Source organism: Hemitrygon akajei, chromosome 11 (genome assembly GCF_048418815.1).
Source record: "Hemitrygon akajei chromosome 11, sHemAka1.3, whole genome shotgun sequence".
Taxonomy (NCBI): domain Eukaryota; kingdom Metazoa; phylum Chordata; class Chondrichthyes; order Myliobatiformes; family Dasyatidae; genus Hemitrygon; species Hemitrygon akajei.
This window is the reverse complement of record NC_133134.1, coordinates 72683590-72699754: the sequence shown is the minus strand read 5'-3', so window position 1 is coordinate 72699754 and position 16165 is coordinate 72683590. Positions and strand designations below refer to the sequence as shown.

General features: G+C 44.2%; 1 protein-coding gene across 1 annotated transcript in view; it reads left to right on the top strand.

The window, feature by feature from the left end:
- c11h1orf43 (chromosome 11 C1orf43 homolog) overlaps window positions 1–15824 on the top strand; it is a 35512-nt gene extending 19688 nt beyond the window's left edge. Inside the window, 3 exon segments of the mRNA XM_073061108.1 lie at window positions 3494–3552; window positions 4301–4519; window positions 7627–15824. Coding sequence (XP_072917209.1) covers window positions 3494–3552; window positions 4301–4496 — 255 coding nt within the window. The 3' untranslated portion in view covers window positions 4497–4519; window positions 7627–15824.
- Window positions 15825–16165: the final 341 nt, after the last annotated feature.

Here is a 16165-nt window from a genome sequence, read left to right as displayed (position 1 = left end):
CAAGAGGACCACAATCTTGTCATGGTTTAGAGGCTTGTGTGTTTCAATGGCCCAGACAGCTGAAGTTAAGCTTTGGCTCTTGGTAAGGTAACCCATGCCAAACAGGTCAAAGGGTAGAGGCCAGGCTAAGCAGCCCACCAGTTCTCCAGGGCTAACAAAAATCCGTGTACATCTGAGTGCAATGGTGTTCTTGAGTCTCCATCTGAGACTTGCATGACTGACAAGGGGAAGCTACTAGCGTGATGAAGGAAGCTCTGAACACCACCAGAGATGGTGAACCTTCACTGCTGCCCTAAACGCCAGCGGCATAATGGGCAGTAAGTAAATAAGGTGTTAAAAAACAGGCAGAGTTTATTGGGGAATGTAAGCATTGTAAATAAAAAGGGAAACAAGATGCTTTTTAAATGGAAACTTCAATACGGTACAAAGGGATTTGGGTGTCTGTATATAAAATACAAACAGTTAGTACATAGCTACTAATGCATTGGAAGGTAAGTAGACCGTCAGTCATTGCTATGATGGAGTGCACCAGTGTGGATTGACTTCTTACAATCACATAGCACAGAAACAGACCCTTTGGCCCACTGGTCTCTATACAGCAATTTGCTGACGTTTGGCTCAGAATCTAAGCCTTTCCAACTGTCTTTTACAAGTTAATATTGTATCTGCCTCAACCTCTATCTCTGGCAGCTCGTTCCATGTACCACCCTTTTGTGTGTGTTTTTAAATTGCTCTTCAGGTTCCCATTCTTCCCATCTCACTTGAAACATGTGCCCTCTGATTCTTGCTTCTATCACCACCCAGCTTCTCACTTCATCCCACCTTCCCCCCCCCCCCCCCCCCACCTGGCTTCATCTATCACCTTTCAGCTTGTATTCCTCCCCCTCCCCTGACCTTTTTACTTTTGCTTCTTCCCCCTTCCTTTCCAGTCCTGATGAAGGTTCTCAGGCCGAAATGTTGACTGTTTACTTTCCACAGGTGCTGTCTGACCTGCTGAGTTCCTCCGGCATTTTGTACAAAATGTGATACTGTTGAGAAACAGACTGAGTGCGTTCACTTGTCACCTCTTTAAGATCACCACTCTGTCTCCTGTCCTCTGCTGCATTTGATGGAAATCAAGAATGAAGCATAAAACTTGGTGGTTACAACCATTTAATGAGGCGTTCACGACAAAGGAAGTAACATTAACCAACTCTACTGTAAGGAAGAGGGGAAAAATGAACAAGAAGGAAGAAATCATAGTCATATACAAACTGGACAGATAGCATGGTAGAGTAGTGGTCAGATCAACCCTTTACAGTACCAGTGACCTAGGTTCAGTTCCCATCGCTGTCAAGACGAGTTTGTATCTTCTCCCTGTGAGCACGTGGGTTTCCTCCGGGTGCTCAGGTTTCCTCCCACATTCTGGTTAGTAGGTCAATTGGTCGTTGTAAATTGACCCATGATTAGGCTAGGATTAAGTTGGAGGTTGCTGGGGACACAGCTCTAAGGGCAGGGGGGGCCTGTTCTACGCTGCAACTCAATAAATAATAATGAGATATACCATGATAAGGAGTAACCTATGAAATAGTCAGGTCGGCAGTATGACAACAGCTACAGAGAATCAGCTATAGTACAGTTATCAGAAATTCACTGAACAATTTCACACACATTGGTGATTAGGGTTGATTGATAAGTTCATGGCCTAAGGTAGGAGGAGTCAATTTTAGAAAACCTAGCACATTTATTTTTCCTACATTTACACACGTAGTCCAGTGGTCGTGGAGCATATGGATCCCTTCTTTGTAGAAGTCGGCGTCTTGGATCTCCAGAAGTGGTCCACAGCATGGGGTGATTGATAAGTTTGTGGCCTAAGGTAGAAGGAGATGAGTTCAAACTTTCTGCATTTTCACTCAGAGTTGCACGAGAGCTGTATAACTCATCTCCTTCTACCTTGGGCCACAAACTTATCAATCACCCCTGCTGTGAACCACCTGGAGGTCCAAGACGCTCTCATTACATGCACATGCAGGTCAACTCTGAGTGATAATACAGAAAGTTTGAAGTTAATAACTCATCTTCTTCTACCTTAAGCTACAAGCTTATCAATCATCCCTGCAGTGGACCACTTCTACAAAGAAGGGATCTGTATGCTCCATGACCACTGGATTAAGTGTGTGCGTGTAGGAGGGGACTATGTTGAAAAATAAATGAGCTAGATTTTCTAAAATTGACTCCTTCTACCTTGGGCCACAAACTTATCAATCACCCCTCACAGAGATATAAGCAAGCATAAGAAAGGTTTTTTAAAAAAATACCAATTTTACACTCCAACAAATCTAACATCACCTCTCAACTCCTATGCTCCAAGGAATAAAGTTCAGCCTATCCAACCTCTCCTTATAATTTGGCAGCAAATCATTCCTGTGCTGTTTCCAGATTAATAATATCCTTTCTATATAGCAAGGTGATAAAAGTCAACACAGTAAGTCATACAGCACTACAATACATTTGGCCCATCTAGTCCATGCTGAACTATTCTGCCCAATCCCATTGACCATAGCCCTCCATACCGCTCCCATCCCTGTACTTAGCCAAACTTATTTTAAAAGTTGCAATTGAACATGCATCTTCTGGCAGCTCATTCCACACTTGCACTGCCCTCTGAGTGAAGAGATTCATCCTCATGTTCCCCTTAAACTAAATATAGAGGAATGTCCATTTAAAATAGAGGAGGAATTTCTTTAGCCAGGTGATGGCAAATCGGTGGAATTCATTGCCACAGATGGCGGGGAGGCCATGCCATTGAGTATATTTAAAACAGAGGTTAAGGGGTTCTTGGTTAGTAGTTTTGTGGAGAATGTTGAAAGGGATAATAAATTAGCCATGATGGAATGGTGCAATAGACGATGGGCCAAGTGGCCTAATTCTGCTGCTGCATCTTATGCCCTTACAAATCAAAAAACTACTAACCTCCACTTTAAATATACCCAATGACACCCCCTCCCCGCTATCTGCGACAATGAATTACACAGATTTATCACTGTCTGACTACAGAACTTCCTCATCCCTGTTCTAAAGGGAGGTCTTTCACTGTCCTAGACTGCCCACTACTGCAAACTTTCTCTACGTGTCTACTCCATGTAGGCCTTTCAATATTTGCTAGGCTTCAGTGAGGAACCCCCAGCCCCCCATTCTGCTAAACTCTAGAGTACAGAGCCATCAAACACTCCTCATATTTTAGCCCTTTCATACCTGAGATCATTATTGTAATCCATCTCTGCACCCTTTCCAATGCCAACACATTCTATCTTAGATATGGAACCCAAGACTGCTGACAATTTTCCAATTGTGATGTGACCAATGCCTTATAAAGCCTCAGCATTAAATCCTTGCTTTTCTATTCCAATCCTCTCTAATGAGTGCTGACATTGCATTTGCCTTCTGTTTATTCTCCTGGACATTGAAAGAGCAAGCAAGCATTCACGTACCTGATCTTTTTTCCCCTTTGCAGGCCTTTGGAAAAGCAGAGTATCAGAAGTACCAGCATGCAGTGAACGAGCTGGCCTCCATGTGAGTATATGTGGATTCTCTCTGACCTTTACAACCACTGAAACTTTCTCCACCCCTTTGTGTTAATTTGTGAACTTTGTGTCTTCAGTGCTGCTGCAAGTTTTTCATTGCACCTTTTGGATCTAATAAAGTGGCCACTGAGTGTATCTTTGTGGTCTTCTGTTGCTGTAACCCATCCACTTCAAGGTTCAATGTGTGCGTGCAGCCACTCTTCTGCACACCACTGTTGTAACGCATGGTTATTTGAGTTACTGTCCCCTTCCTGTCAGGTTGAACCAGTCTGGCCATTCTCCTTTGACCTCTCTCATTAACAAGGTGTTTTCACTGTAGAGTTGCCACTTTTTTTTTGGTTTTTGAGCTATTCTGTGTAAACTGTAAAGACTGTTGTACATGAAAATCCCAGGGGATCAACAGTTTCTGAGATGGTCAAACTGCACCGTCTGGCACCATGGTCAAAGTCACTCAGATCACATTTCTGAGGTTTGGTCTGAACAGCAACTGAACCTCTTGACCATGTCTGCATGCTCTGATTCATTGAGTTGCTGCCACATGCTTAGATATTTGCATTAACGAGCTTTTGTACCTACTAGAGTTGTCAGTGAGTACATGTACTTGTGCATAAAATAGTGAACCGGACTTTGGGTAACACAAAATGCTGGAGGAACTCAGTTTCTGCGCCTCTCTCTGGTGGTGGGTGGTTCGGGGTGGCCTTGATTTGGTCCGGGCTAACCTGTGTTCCCTCTGACAGCCTGCAAGCCCGGGGTGCACGGAGCCAGGCCCAACACCAGAATGCAGCCAAGGATTTGACCCCTGCTCCTGAGGCCTCCTCGCCGAGCACCATTCAGGTCACCTACCTCCCATCCAACAAGAGCAAGAGGCCCAAGCACTTTCTCGAGCTGAAGAGCTTCAAGGACAACTACAATACACTGGAGAGCACGCTGTGATGATCCTGCAGCCTGCATCTGAGGTGACCCACTGCCCGAGAAGTGTAAGGATATGGAGATTTTGCCAGGGTCATGACTTTTGTTAGCCAGTGCATCCTGAAGGAGGCCTTCCAAGCTGCGAGCTCTCTGATTCTGGCACAGTCCACACTGGTGGAGATGAGTCTGTTACTGTGTAACACTGGGGTACAGTACCGGTGGGAATGGGTCTGTCACTGTATAACACCGGGGTACAGTACCAGTGGGAATGGGTCTATCACTGTATAACACTGGGGTACGGTACCCATGGGGATGAGTCTGTCACTGTATAACACCGGGGTACGGAACCGGTGGGGACAGAACTGATGCTGAAGACTACTGGTGATTTATAGACACTTGGTTTCGACATCCCTGTCTCGGTAAAGCTTTGGGCCTCATCTCCACAGCCCCCTGAATGGCACTCCATGAAATCCTGCTCTCCAGACCGAGCGTCTGGTGCCCTCAGCTGTTGCTTTCCTGTGGTCCATTGCAACTCTGATGTGCTGTGTAAATGGAAGTGACTTCACTAACGTGAAAGTGGGTGGGTCCTGGGCATGTTTGCCCAGGTGAAAGTCACTCTGCCTCTTCTGCACAGACTGTTCATTTTTGGTCAGTGCAGCCCTCTCGCTGACAGACCAACTCGCCCGTGTCTCTGCCTGCTTTATATAAAGTTGCCAGGTGTGAACAAGGTAAAGGGTTCACCTGCTTTTAGTTCCCAGTCTTGGTGACGGGATGAGGGACATGGGGAATGTGGTGGCCTCAATTTCCTTTTTCTGTGTTGTGTGACTCTATTCAGTGGGAACTCCTTCACCACTGTTCAGTAGGATGTCTGGCCCTGACTTGTGGAAATAAATATCGGCCTCCCCAGAGATTCTCAGATACTGAGAATTCCCATCCACATTCTTGAAGCAACACACAAAGCGTTGGAGGAACTCGGTGGGTCAGTGGTGGAAAATGGTCAGTCAGTGCTTCAGGTCAAGGCCCTACATGTTTTCCTGCCCCCCGCCCCCCCCCCCTCAACCACATAACAAACTGGGGTTCCGCTCTGAATTTGTAGGCACTGTTCCCAGCTAAGATAAGCAGGGACCCGTGCAGTTCCACAATACTACAGTCTCTCCTCCATGTCTGAGACTGCGCAGAGAGAGTTAGAAATTGGCCTTTGCTGTTTACTGTTGGGTCACCCCACTACAGTGATCCAACTATTGTCCTTTGAATAAAAGTACAGGTCACTTTGCAACTCACCTCCGAGGTCCGGTTCCTCAGGTAGTGGATTTGGTCTTGCATCTGCATTGGGTTTTGGTGAGACTTACAGAGCTGGTCTTGCTACACAAACCCCTCAAGAGACTTTACAAAGGGCAATACCACAACCCATTCTTGAAGGATGTACAGTTCAGCTTTAGGAAAGTGAAGCTGTTGGAGGGGAGAGGTAGAGAAGGTATTTCCGTTTGGACAAGAGATCTAAAAGGAAGCCTATATTGGTTTATTATTGTCATATGTACGGAGATCCAGTGAGAAGCTTTTGCATGCTTTCAGGCTGATCATGAGTATCTTGAGGTACTAAAAAGAAAATCGCAATGCAGAATATAGTGTTGTAGGCAGTGCAAGTAAACAAAGTGGAAAGGCCACAACAAAGTAGATTGGGATTAACTCGACTGAGTTAATCATAGTGAATGAGAGTGTCTGATAACAGCGGGATAGAAGCTGTCCTTGAGCCTGGTGGTATGAGCTTTCAAGCCTTTGAACCTTTTGCCTAATTGGAGAAGAAAAGTAAATGTCCAGATTAGGAGGTGTTTTTGATTACATTTCCCGAGGCAGTGGGAAATGCAGACGGAGTTAACTGAGGAGAGACTGGTTTTCCCAATGGACTAGGCTGTGTCCACAGTAATTTCTTGCAGTCTTGGGCAGAGCAATGGACGTACCAAGCAATGGTGCATCCAAGGAGGATGCTTTCTATAGTACATCTGTACAAATTGGTGAAGGTCATCAGGGCTCTGCTGGATTTAATGAATCCCATGTCCTGAAGGGACATATGGAACCAGATGATTGGGGGGGGGGCAGTTGGGAAGGGAGGGGGGAAAGCTGGAAAAAGACAAGGGACTTTGAGTGTAGGAGAGCCTGCTTCTGTACAGTTTGTGGTATTGCTAAACCGCATACCCTTTGAGGAAAATGTCCTCCGTTTTTTTTTAAAAAAGGGACTTTGTAACATTTTTAATGAAATGTGATGGGCATTAGAGAAGTATAGGAATAAAAGGTCAGCCAACATGAACACTTCTAATTTCTAGCTGGTATTAGATTCCCAAATACTGCTAGACATTGCATCAAGGCTCTGCGGGGAGTTTGTGTGAAACACTGCCATCTGGTGGCCTTATCAATCAACAGTGTCACCTCCTGCCTTGTTGACCTGGAATTCAAGCTTAATTTGTTCCAAGTGCACAGTTGGTGGTTTTAGTTATGGCCAGTGGAGGCCTGAATGTCTTTGACACTGGCTAGAAGATGTTGGTTATGAATTCTGTGTCTCTGTAAGATAAGTCCTCTTTCTTTTTCGAGGATACAGACAGCCCTATTATCCTTGGAATCAGCTGCTCTTGGGGAAGTATATCCTCCCTTGTTTCTCCAGGAATAGATTCCTCATAGCCCTTTATAATCCCCTCACTCGTATCTAGAAATGGGAAACCTAAGGTGTACTTCAATGTTTGGTGTTTCCTGCAGGGAGCTTTACCATCCTGTCTTAAAGCTATCTGCTGTTCTCTGCACCAGATCTGAATCCTGGCACTCCCTCTCTGGTAGTGCAGTCACTCGAGTTGAGTGTGATGGTCTCCTAGGGGGTGGGGGGGTCCTCAGATGGAGGTCAGTCTGGAACTACATATTCTGGTGTAGTGTGGACACGAGTAAGTGGTGGCTGTGGTTAGTGGTTGGGCCTTGAGGATGTTCAGTACCTCCTTTTGCGACTTCAGTTTGTTCTTTGCGGCACAGCAGAGGTCGCTGTCACGTACCACAGCTCCCTCTTGAACAGATTTCCTCCAGATGTATCTATCGAGTACAATGTACTTTTAGATGTAATGTTGAATTTCTTCAGGCTGATTTTAATGTTTAAATCATTTCCTTTGCTCACCAGGGACTCACTGACCTTCCTTCAACAAGGGAGTAAAGGATCTGGGGAGATGTGAGCTAAGCATCTGGATGACATGACCTGTCAATTGGTGTTTGTGTTGCTTTATCATGGTCATCTTGGCCTCCTCTAGTGTGTCCTCAATCTTTTGTTGGGATCTTTAGTGGTATTTTCCAGGGCTTTCAGGTATCCATGATTCAGCTCCATACAGTAATGTAGAAGGACCTATAGACTAAAAGTTTGGACCTGTAGATCGCAGTCTTAAGACTCTTCCTTAACCTTGCATAGGCTCCACTAGCACTGCTCAGGGAGTTGTTAATCTCTGATTCAATGTCTGCTTTTGATGAGAGAATACTGCCAAGGTAGTGAAAGTAGTCTACATTTTCGAGGGTGATGTCGCCACCTTTTACAGAGGACTGGTTGGGCAGGGGCTGATATACAAACCCCATTTCCAGAAAAGTTGGGATATTTTCCAAAACGCAATAAAAACAAAAATCTGTGATATGTTAATTCACGTGAACCTTTATTTAACTGACAAAAGTACAAAGAAAAGATTTTCAATAGTTTTACTGACCAACTTAATTGTATTTTGTAAATATACACAAATTTAGAATTTGATGGCTGCAACACACTCAACAAAAGTTGGGACAGAGGCATGTCTACCATTGCGTTACATCACCTTTCCTTTTAATAACACTTTTTAATCGTTTTGGAATTGAGGATACTAATTGTAGTAGATTTGCAATTGGAAATTTTGTCCATTCTTGCTTGATATGAGACTTCAGCTGCTCAACAGTCTGTGGTCTCCATTGTCTGATTCTCCTCTTCATGATGCGCCATACATTTTCAATAGGAGACAGATCTGGACTGGCAGCAGGCCAGTCAAGCACACGCACTCTGTGTCTACAAAGCCACGCTGTTGTAGCCCTGCAGAATGTGGTCTGGCATTGTCCTGCTGAAATAAGCGTGGACGTCCCAGGAAGAGACGTCGCCTTGATGGCAACACATGTCTCTCTAAAATCCTAATATACGCCTCAGAGTCAATGGTACCTTCACATACATGCAACTCACCCATGCCGGGGGCACTGATGCACCCCCATACCATCACAGATGCTGGCTTTTGCACCTTTCGCTGATAACAATTAGGATGGTCGTTTTCATCTTTGGCACGGAGAACCCGACGCCTGTTTTTTCTGAAAACTAGCTGAAATGTGGACTCATCTGACCACAGCACACAGTTCCACAGACTTTTTGGTCCATTTGAGATGAGCTCGGGCCCAGAGAACTCACTGGTGTTTCTGCATAGAGTTGATGTATGGCTTCCTCCTTGCGTAATACAGTTTCAAGTTGCATTTCTGGATGCAGTGACGGACTGTGTTAAGTGACAATGGTTTTCCGAAGTACTCCCGAGCCCAGGTGGCTATAATTGTCACAGTAGCATGACGGTTTCTTAGGCAGTACCACCTGAGGGCTCGAAGATCACGCACACTTAACAGTGGTTTCCGACCTTGCCCTTTACGCACTGAGATGTCTCTGAATTCTCTGAATCTTTTCACAATATTATGTACTGTAGATGTTGAAAGACCTAAATTCTCTGCAATCTTGTGTTGAGAAATGTTCCTTTTGAACTGACTAACAATTCTCTCACGAATTTTGGCACAAAGGGGTGAGTCACGACCCATCCTTGCTTGCAAAGACTGAGCCTTTGATGGACTCTACTTTTATACCCAGTCATGATACCTCACCTGCTACCAATTAGCCTGCTTAATGTGGAGTCTTCCAAACCGGTGTTACTTGAATATTGGGTGCATTTTTCAATCTTATTTTAACTCTGTCCCAACTTTTGCTGAGTGTGTTGCAGCCATCAAATTCTAAATTTGTGTATATTTACAAAATAAAGTTGGTCAGTAAAACTATTGAAAATCTTTTCTTTGTACTTTTGTCAGTTAAATAAAGGTTCACGTGAATTAACATATCACAGGTTTTTGTTTTTATTGCATTTTGGAAAATATCCCAACTTTTCTGGAAATGGGGTTTGTAGCATTTGTGTCTGTTATTGTATTCAGAACAAGACGTGGGGCTCTATCTGCCTTGGCAAAGGTATTCAAGATACCTTGGAGGTCTTCTTCAGAATGTGCTGTGATGGCATTTTTTGTCTGCATACTGAAGTTCCATGATAATGGTGATGCTGAGCTTGTTCTTGGCCTTGAACCGGTTGAGGTTGAAAAGTCTGAATCCCCTCTGACTGAACTTGGCCAATAAGGTGAAGGGTGGCAGCAATAAAGATGGCAAATAATGTGGATACACCCGTGTTTGACTCCTGTCTTATATAGACAATGGACAATAGGTGCAGAAGTAGACCATTCGGCCCTTCGAGCCTGCACCGCCATTTTGAGATCATGGCTGATCAATTACTATCAATACCCGGTTCCTGCCTTGTCCCCATATCCCTTGATTCCCCTATCCATAAGATACCTATCTAGCTCCTTCTTGAAAGCATCCAGAGAATTGGCCTCCACTACTTTCTGAGGCAGTGCATTCCAGACCCCCACAACTCTCTGGGAGAAGAAGTTTTTCCTTAACTCTGTCCTAAATGACCTACCCCTTATTCTCAAACCATGCCCTCTGGTACTGGACTCTCCCAGCATCTGGAACATATTGCCTGCCTCTATCTTGTCCAATCCCTTAATAATCTTGTATGTTTAAATCAGATCCCCTCTCAATCTCCTTAATTCCAACGTGTACAAGCCCAGTCTCTCTAACCTCTCTGCGTAAGACAGTCCAGACATCCCAGGAATTAACCTCGTGAATCTACGCTGCACTTCCTCTACAGCCAGGATGTCCTTCCTTAACCCTGGAGACCAAAATTGTACACAATACTCCAGGTGTGGTCTCACCAGGGCCCTGTACAAATGCAAGAGGATTTCCTTGCTCTTGTACTCAATTCCCTTTGTAATTAAGGCCAACATTCCATTAGCCTTCTTCACTGCCTGCTGCACTTGCTCATTCACCTTTAGTGACTGATGAACAAGGACTCCGAGATCTCTTTGTATTTCTCCCTTACCCAACTTTACACTGTTCAGATAATAATCTGCCTTCCTGTTCTTACTCCCAAAGTGGATAACCTCACACTTATTCACATTAAACGCCATCTGCCAAGTATCTGCCCACTCACCCAGCCTATCCAAGTCACCCTGAATTCTCCTAACATCCTCATCACATGTCACACTGCCACCCAGCTTAGTATCATCAGCAAATTTGCTGATGTTATTTTCTATGCCTTCATCCAAATCGTTAATGTAAATGGTAAACAGCTGTGGTCCCAATACCGAGCCCTGTGGCACCCCACTAGTCACCACCTGCCATTCCGAGAAACACCCATTCACCGCTACCCTTTGCTTTCTATCTGCCAACCAGTTTCTATCCATGTCAATGCCTTCCCTCCGATGCCCTGAGCTTTGATTTTACCCACCAATCTCCTATGTGGGACCTTATCAAATGCCTTCTGAAAATCGAGGTACACTACATCCACTGGATCTCCCCCGTCTAACTTCCTGGTTACATCCTCGAAAAACTCCAACTGATTAGTCAAGCATGATTTACCCTTGGTAAATCCATGCTGGCTCGGCCCAATCCTATCACTGCTATCTAGATATGCCACTATTTCATCCTTAATAATGGACTCTAGCATCTTTCCCACCACCAATGTCAGGCTCCCTCCCTCCTTTCTTAAAAAGTGGGATAACATTAGCCATTCTCCAATCCTCAGGAACAGATCCTGAATCTAAGGAACATTGGAAAATGATTACCAATGCATCCGCAATTTCCAGGGCCACCTCCTTTAGTACCCTAGGGTGCAGACCATCTGGACCTTGATGGAGTAAAGTTTGAATTCAGCACATCCATTGCTGAATTGGTTAGTTGCCCATCCTGTTAGGTGCAGTTTTCATTAATTCTACTGTGTTTCTTGTAGTTGCTGTGAATGCCCGCAAGAAAACAAATCTCAGGCTTGTATATGGTGACATACAATACCTCGCAAAAATCTTAGGCACGTGTTTTTAAAAAAAAATCTGTAAAGCAAATAAGCTTTCAAAAAGCGCAGCAAACGGTTTAAAAAAAACACTAAATCAAATTAGTATTTGATGTGACCACCCTTTGCCTTTAAACTGCATCGGTTCCATTGGGTACACAGTTCTATAAGAAAATCAGCTGGTAGGTTGCTCCAAGCATCTTACTGCAGAATTTGGCTGTCTTACTTGCTTCTGTCCCTCCAGACAGACTCAATAATGCTGAGATCAGGGCTCTGTGGAGGCCATCCCATCTGTTGTAGACTCATATTCTTCTGGAAATAATTCAGAAAATGTGGAGCTCGGGTGGTTGATGGTTGGGTTGAGTTGTTCTCCGATCCTGGCAATTTACTTGCCAGTGTTTCATCACCATACGAAGAGACATCATCAGTGCCCTGTTGATTGTGGTGTGTCCTCCGAATGCTTGACCATTATTTACTTATCAATCATCTGATTGGTCATTACAGAATTAGAATGTGGCGAGGAAATTTCGTAGCTGATCGGTTGCGTGGCGAATTTCGTGTTATCTAGCATTTTGCCTGCTTTGGTTCATAAATAGAATTGAGGTCAACGTGTCTGTTTACAGAATTGTTCACAGAAATCACGCTTCTAGGAATTTTCTAGCATACTGCGTGTTTGCTTGCGCAGTGACTTTCACTGATGCCCAGTTGAATTTATGCCCCCTCTCGATCTTCATGGTTAGAAACAGGGAGAGTTGGTCGTGCCACTTTACAGCCAGTTGATGTTCGTGGACCCTTGTCGATAGTTTTCTCCCAGTTTGACCAATGCAATATTTACTGCCATCCTTGCATTGGATTGTGTGGATCGTATTGGTTCGTTCTTTTAATCTGCAAAGTACTGTCCCCAATGTTGCTGTTGGCTTATGCGCAACCAAAATGCTATGTTCTTGGAGCAGTTAATTTTTGAGATATTTCAAATGTATGTTCTTTTCACTGAATATCAATCTTTACGACCTTGGTTGTGTATTTGAGATCATTGTCCTGCTGCAGAATTAAATTGGGACCGACCTCACTGATGAGTGCATGATGGATGAGAATTTGCTTGTAATTTTCAGCATTGAGAATTCTAATAGCTGTGATCAGACCACCAACTCCCATTTGCAGAAATGCACCCCCAAACCTGCAGGGAACCTTGGCTGTAAACATTCATCCATTAGAGTTCCCCAGCTCTTGCCTCCTGTTTGAGCCGAAAATTTCAAATTCTGAGTTGTCAGTCCAGAACACCTGCTGCCATTGTTCAGCACCCCAGTCCTTGTGTTTTTGTGCCTAGGTGAGTCACTTGGCTTTGTTTCCACTTCAGAGGAATGGCTGTTTGGCAGCATCTCTTCCATGAAGACCACTTCTGACAATACTGCTCTGGCCTGTAGAGGTATGTACTTGGGTTCCAGTGGTTTCTGTGAGTTAAGAGCTGATAGCAGTGCTGGACTTCTTCCGATTTAGATGGGAGGTCGTCGCTGTGTACATGCATCTACTGATGCCTCTGGACATATCTTCAGTGATGTTCATCGGGTCTTTCGACATCATACACCCTCCTCCAGGTGACCCAGCTGGGGCTGATCAGACCCCAGCTTGTGTTCAGATGACTAGCTAATTATGACTCTGTGGCTCCCCTATTTTGATGTACATCTCATCTGCTGCATTCAGTTTCCATGGCTGACTACATTTCTGGTCCTCTTCTTTGCCCATTTCTTTGTGCTTCTTCGGAAGAGCTTGGACACACATCTTGAAACACCTTCCTGCTGTGAAGTTTCTGTTTGGGGGTGACCTTGCTGATGCAAGATGATCACCTTGTGTCTTGCTGCTATGCCCATGGTGCAAGAATTGATGATTTGAAGGTTAAACTGTCACATCTGCTGCACCCTCATCTTTTACCATTTCTGTTTTAGTTAATCAGGTTAGTTCATTCAACTCATTATGTTATTGATCATTAGCACCTGGTTATCTTAGTTTGCTGGGCTACATACCTACAAACTAATCAAGCTTTTATTTGAAAAGTGGTCTATTACTTAATACACACAAAATGCTGGAGGAACTCAGTAGGCCAGGTAGCCTCTATGGGAAAGAGTAAACAGTTGACATTTTGGGCCAAGACCCTTCATTGGGACTTCAGAATCTGCAGATTCTTCTCATGTTTGCTATTACTTAATGTTATTTTTTTAATGAAATACAAATATTTCTCTTAACATTTAATTTTTTGGAATGTAAATGTTTAGAAATCTAAAATTTGCTCTTTTGACTGACACATTAATGCAGAAGACAATAAACACCTAGAACAATTTATATTTTAAAAAATCTTGGGTATGGTACTTATGACTTTTGCACAGAACTGTATATGTACTTTGATAATAAATTTTTCTTGGACCTTGGGTACTGTATGCCACCATGCAGTAGGCTCAGTATTTGTAGGTGCTTGTCAGGACAGCCATGCGCCAGAGAGTCCACTGTATCAACTGCCTTTGTTAAATTTATGAAAGCCAAGTACAAGGGTTGCTCATGGCATTTTTCCTGTAATTGGCATGCTGTGAAGATCATGTCTACAGTGGCTCCTCTAGAAACCACACTGTGATTCAGGGAGGTCTTCAGAAAGCGGAAGGATTCAGTTGACAATTATGTATGCAAGCACTTTGCCTGTTGTTGACAGTAGGGAGATGTCTCTGTAATTGCCACATCTGTTTAGAATATGTTCACTATTCGAGCATCCCTGAGCTCTGAGAGTAATTGTTCCTATTCCCAGACCTACAGGAGCAAGGCATGCATGTAATGCAGGAGTGCTCGTCTACCTTCCTTAAGGATCTCTGCTGGGATCCTGTAGGAACGAGGCTTATTGCTTTTTGGCTCCTGATGGCATCATGACCTCTTTCAAACTGGGAGGTTTCTCTCCCCCCCCCCCCCCCCCATCTTCTCTCCCAGGTCTCTGGAGGATTTGGTTAGTAACCTCTGCTTCATGGTTAAGAAGTTCTTGAAAGTACCCTCTCCACCGATCATTAATATCCTTCCAATACTTGTGGCCCATGTTCCTCTTGCACTCAAAGAATGGGAAGAACTTGCTAAAAGGTCGGAAGGACATCAATGGTCAACTCCCTCTTTACGGTGCTGTGGGGGCACTTTTACCACATGGACTGCAACAGTTCCAGGCTGTTGCTCATCCCTGACTGCTTAGAGCCATTAGGATTCAACGCCAGGCCTTCTCTTGAGAGGGCTGTTGTTACCTCACCCCTACTACGTGTGATGGGTTTGAGCAGCTATCAAAATAAGTTTTAAGGCTGTGGTCATGTCAGGGTTTAGAACAGAACAGTACAGCACAGTACACATCCTTTGGCCCACAATGTGCTGAACTTTTAATTTATTCTAAGATCAATCTAACCCTTCCCTCCCACATACATCACCCTACATTTTTCTTTCATCCATGTGTCTATCTAAGAGTCACTTGCATGTCCCTACTGTATCTGCCTCTACCACCACCTGGGACAGGGCATTCCTGGCAAGCTGTTTTGTATCTGGACAGATCTCTTAGTGACTTTCCACTAATACCTGAAAATCCCAGAGAGCCATTATCCAGAACTTTTTGTCACAATGATTGCCGCTTCCTGCGGTTTGTCCAACAAAGTGCTAAGACCGACATGGAGTGCTTTTCTCAGAAGAGTTGTTGGTCAGACGTGCTCTCCTTTGCTAAAGCCGTGCTGCCAATTTGTGCCAGCTCTCAATATTTTCCAACAACTTGTCAGTCATCAGAGTCAAACTGTAGTTACTTGCTGCTTGCTTCCTGCCTTTGAGGTGGAGCTGATTTACAGACTCCAGTCCTATGGTGCCATGCATGTAGACAAAGCCCAAATGTCTTACCAACATCGAGAAAATGCTGAAAGAACTCAGCAAGTCAAGCAGCATCTATGAAGGGGTATAAACAGTCAACATGTCGAGAGGGGTTGGGGAGAGAGGACTCTCCATCAATCTGCATGATACTGAACAGTCAACCCTCTCTTTACAGTTGTAAATTTGAACCAGGACTGTGTACAACCCAGAAAATGTATTTAAGCAAAATGCTCAGAACAAAATGTTTAATAATAGTCCAATGTGATAAATTCTGTAAATGATGTAAATAAATAGAAATTGACTGGTATTTAGTGAACTTGTCGTGACTGCATCCACAGTTCTCCATCACAGTAAAGAAACAAGGTTGGGTGGTTTATGTGGCAGAAGTCAGCACAGGTTCTGGGAGGAGGAGTGAGTGTACATTCCACATGAGTGAGATGTGGGTTTTTATTTATTGAGATACAGTGCAGAACAGGCTCTTTGACCCACACTGCCCAGCAACCCCTGATTTAATCCTAGCCTAATCACAGGGCAGTTTACAATGACCAATTCACCTATTAACCAGTATTGGACTGTGAGAGGAAACTGGAGCACCTGGAGAAAACACACGTACTCCACAGGGTCCTTGTGTATGACGTTGGAAAAGAA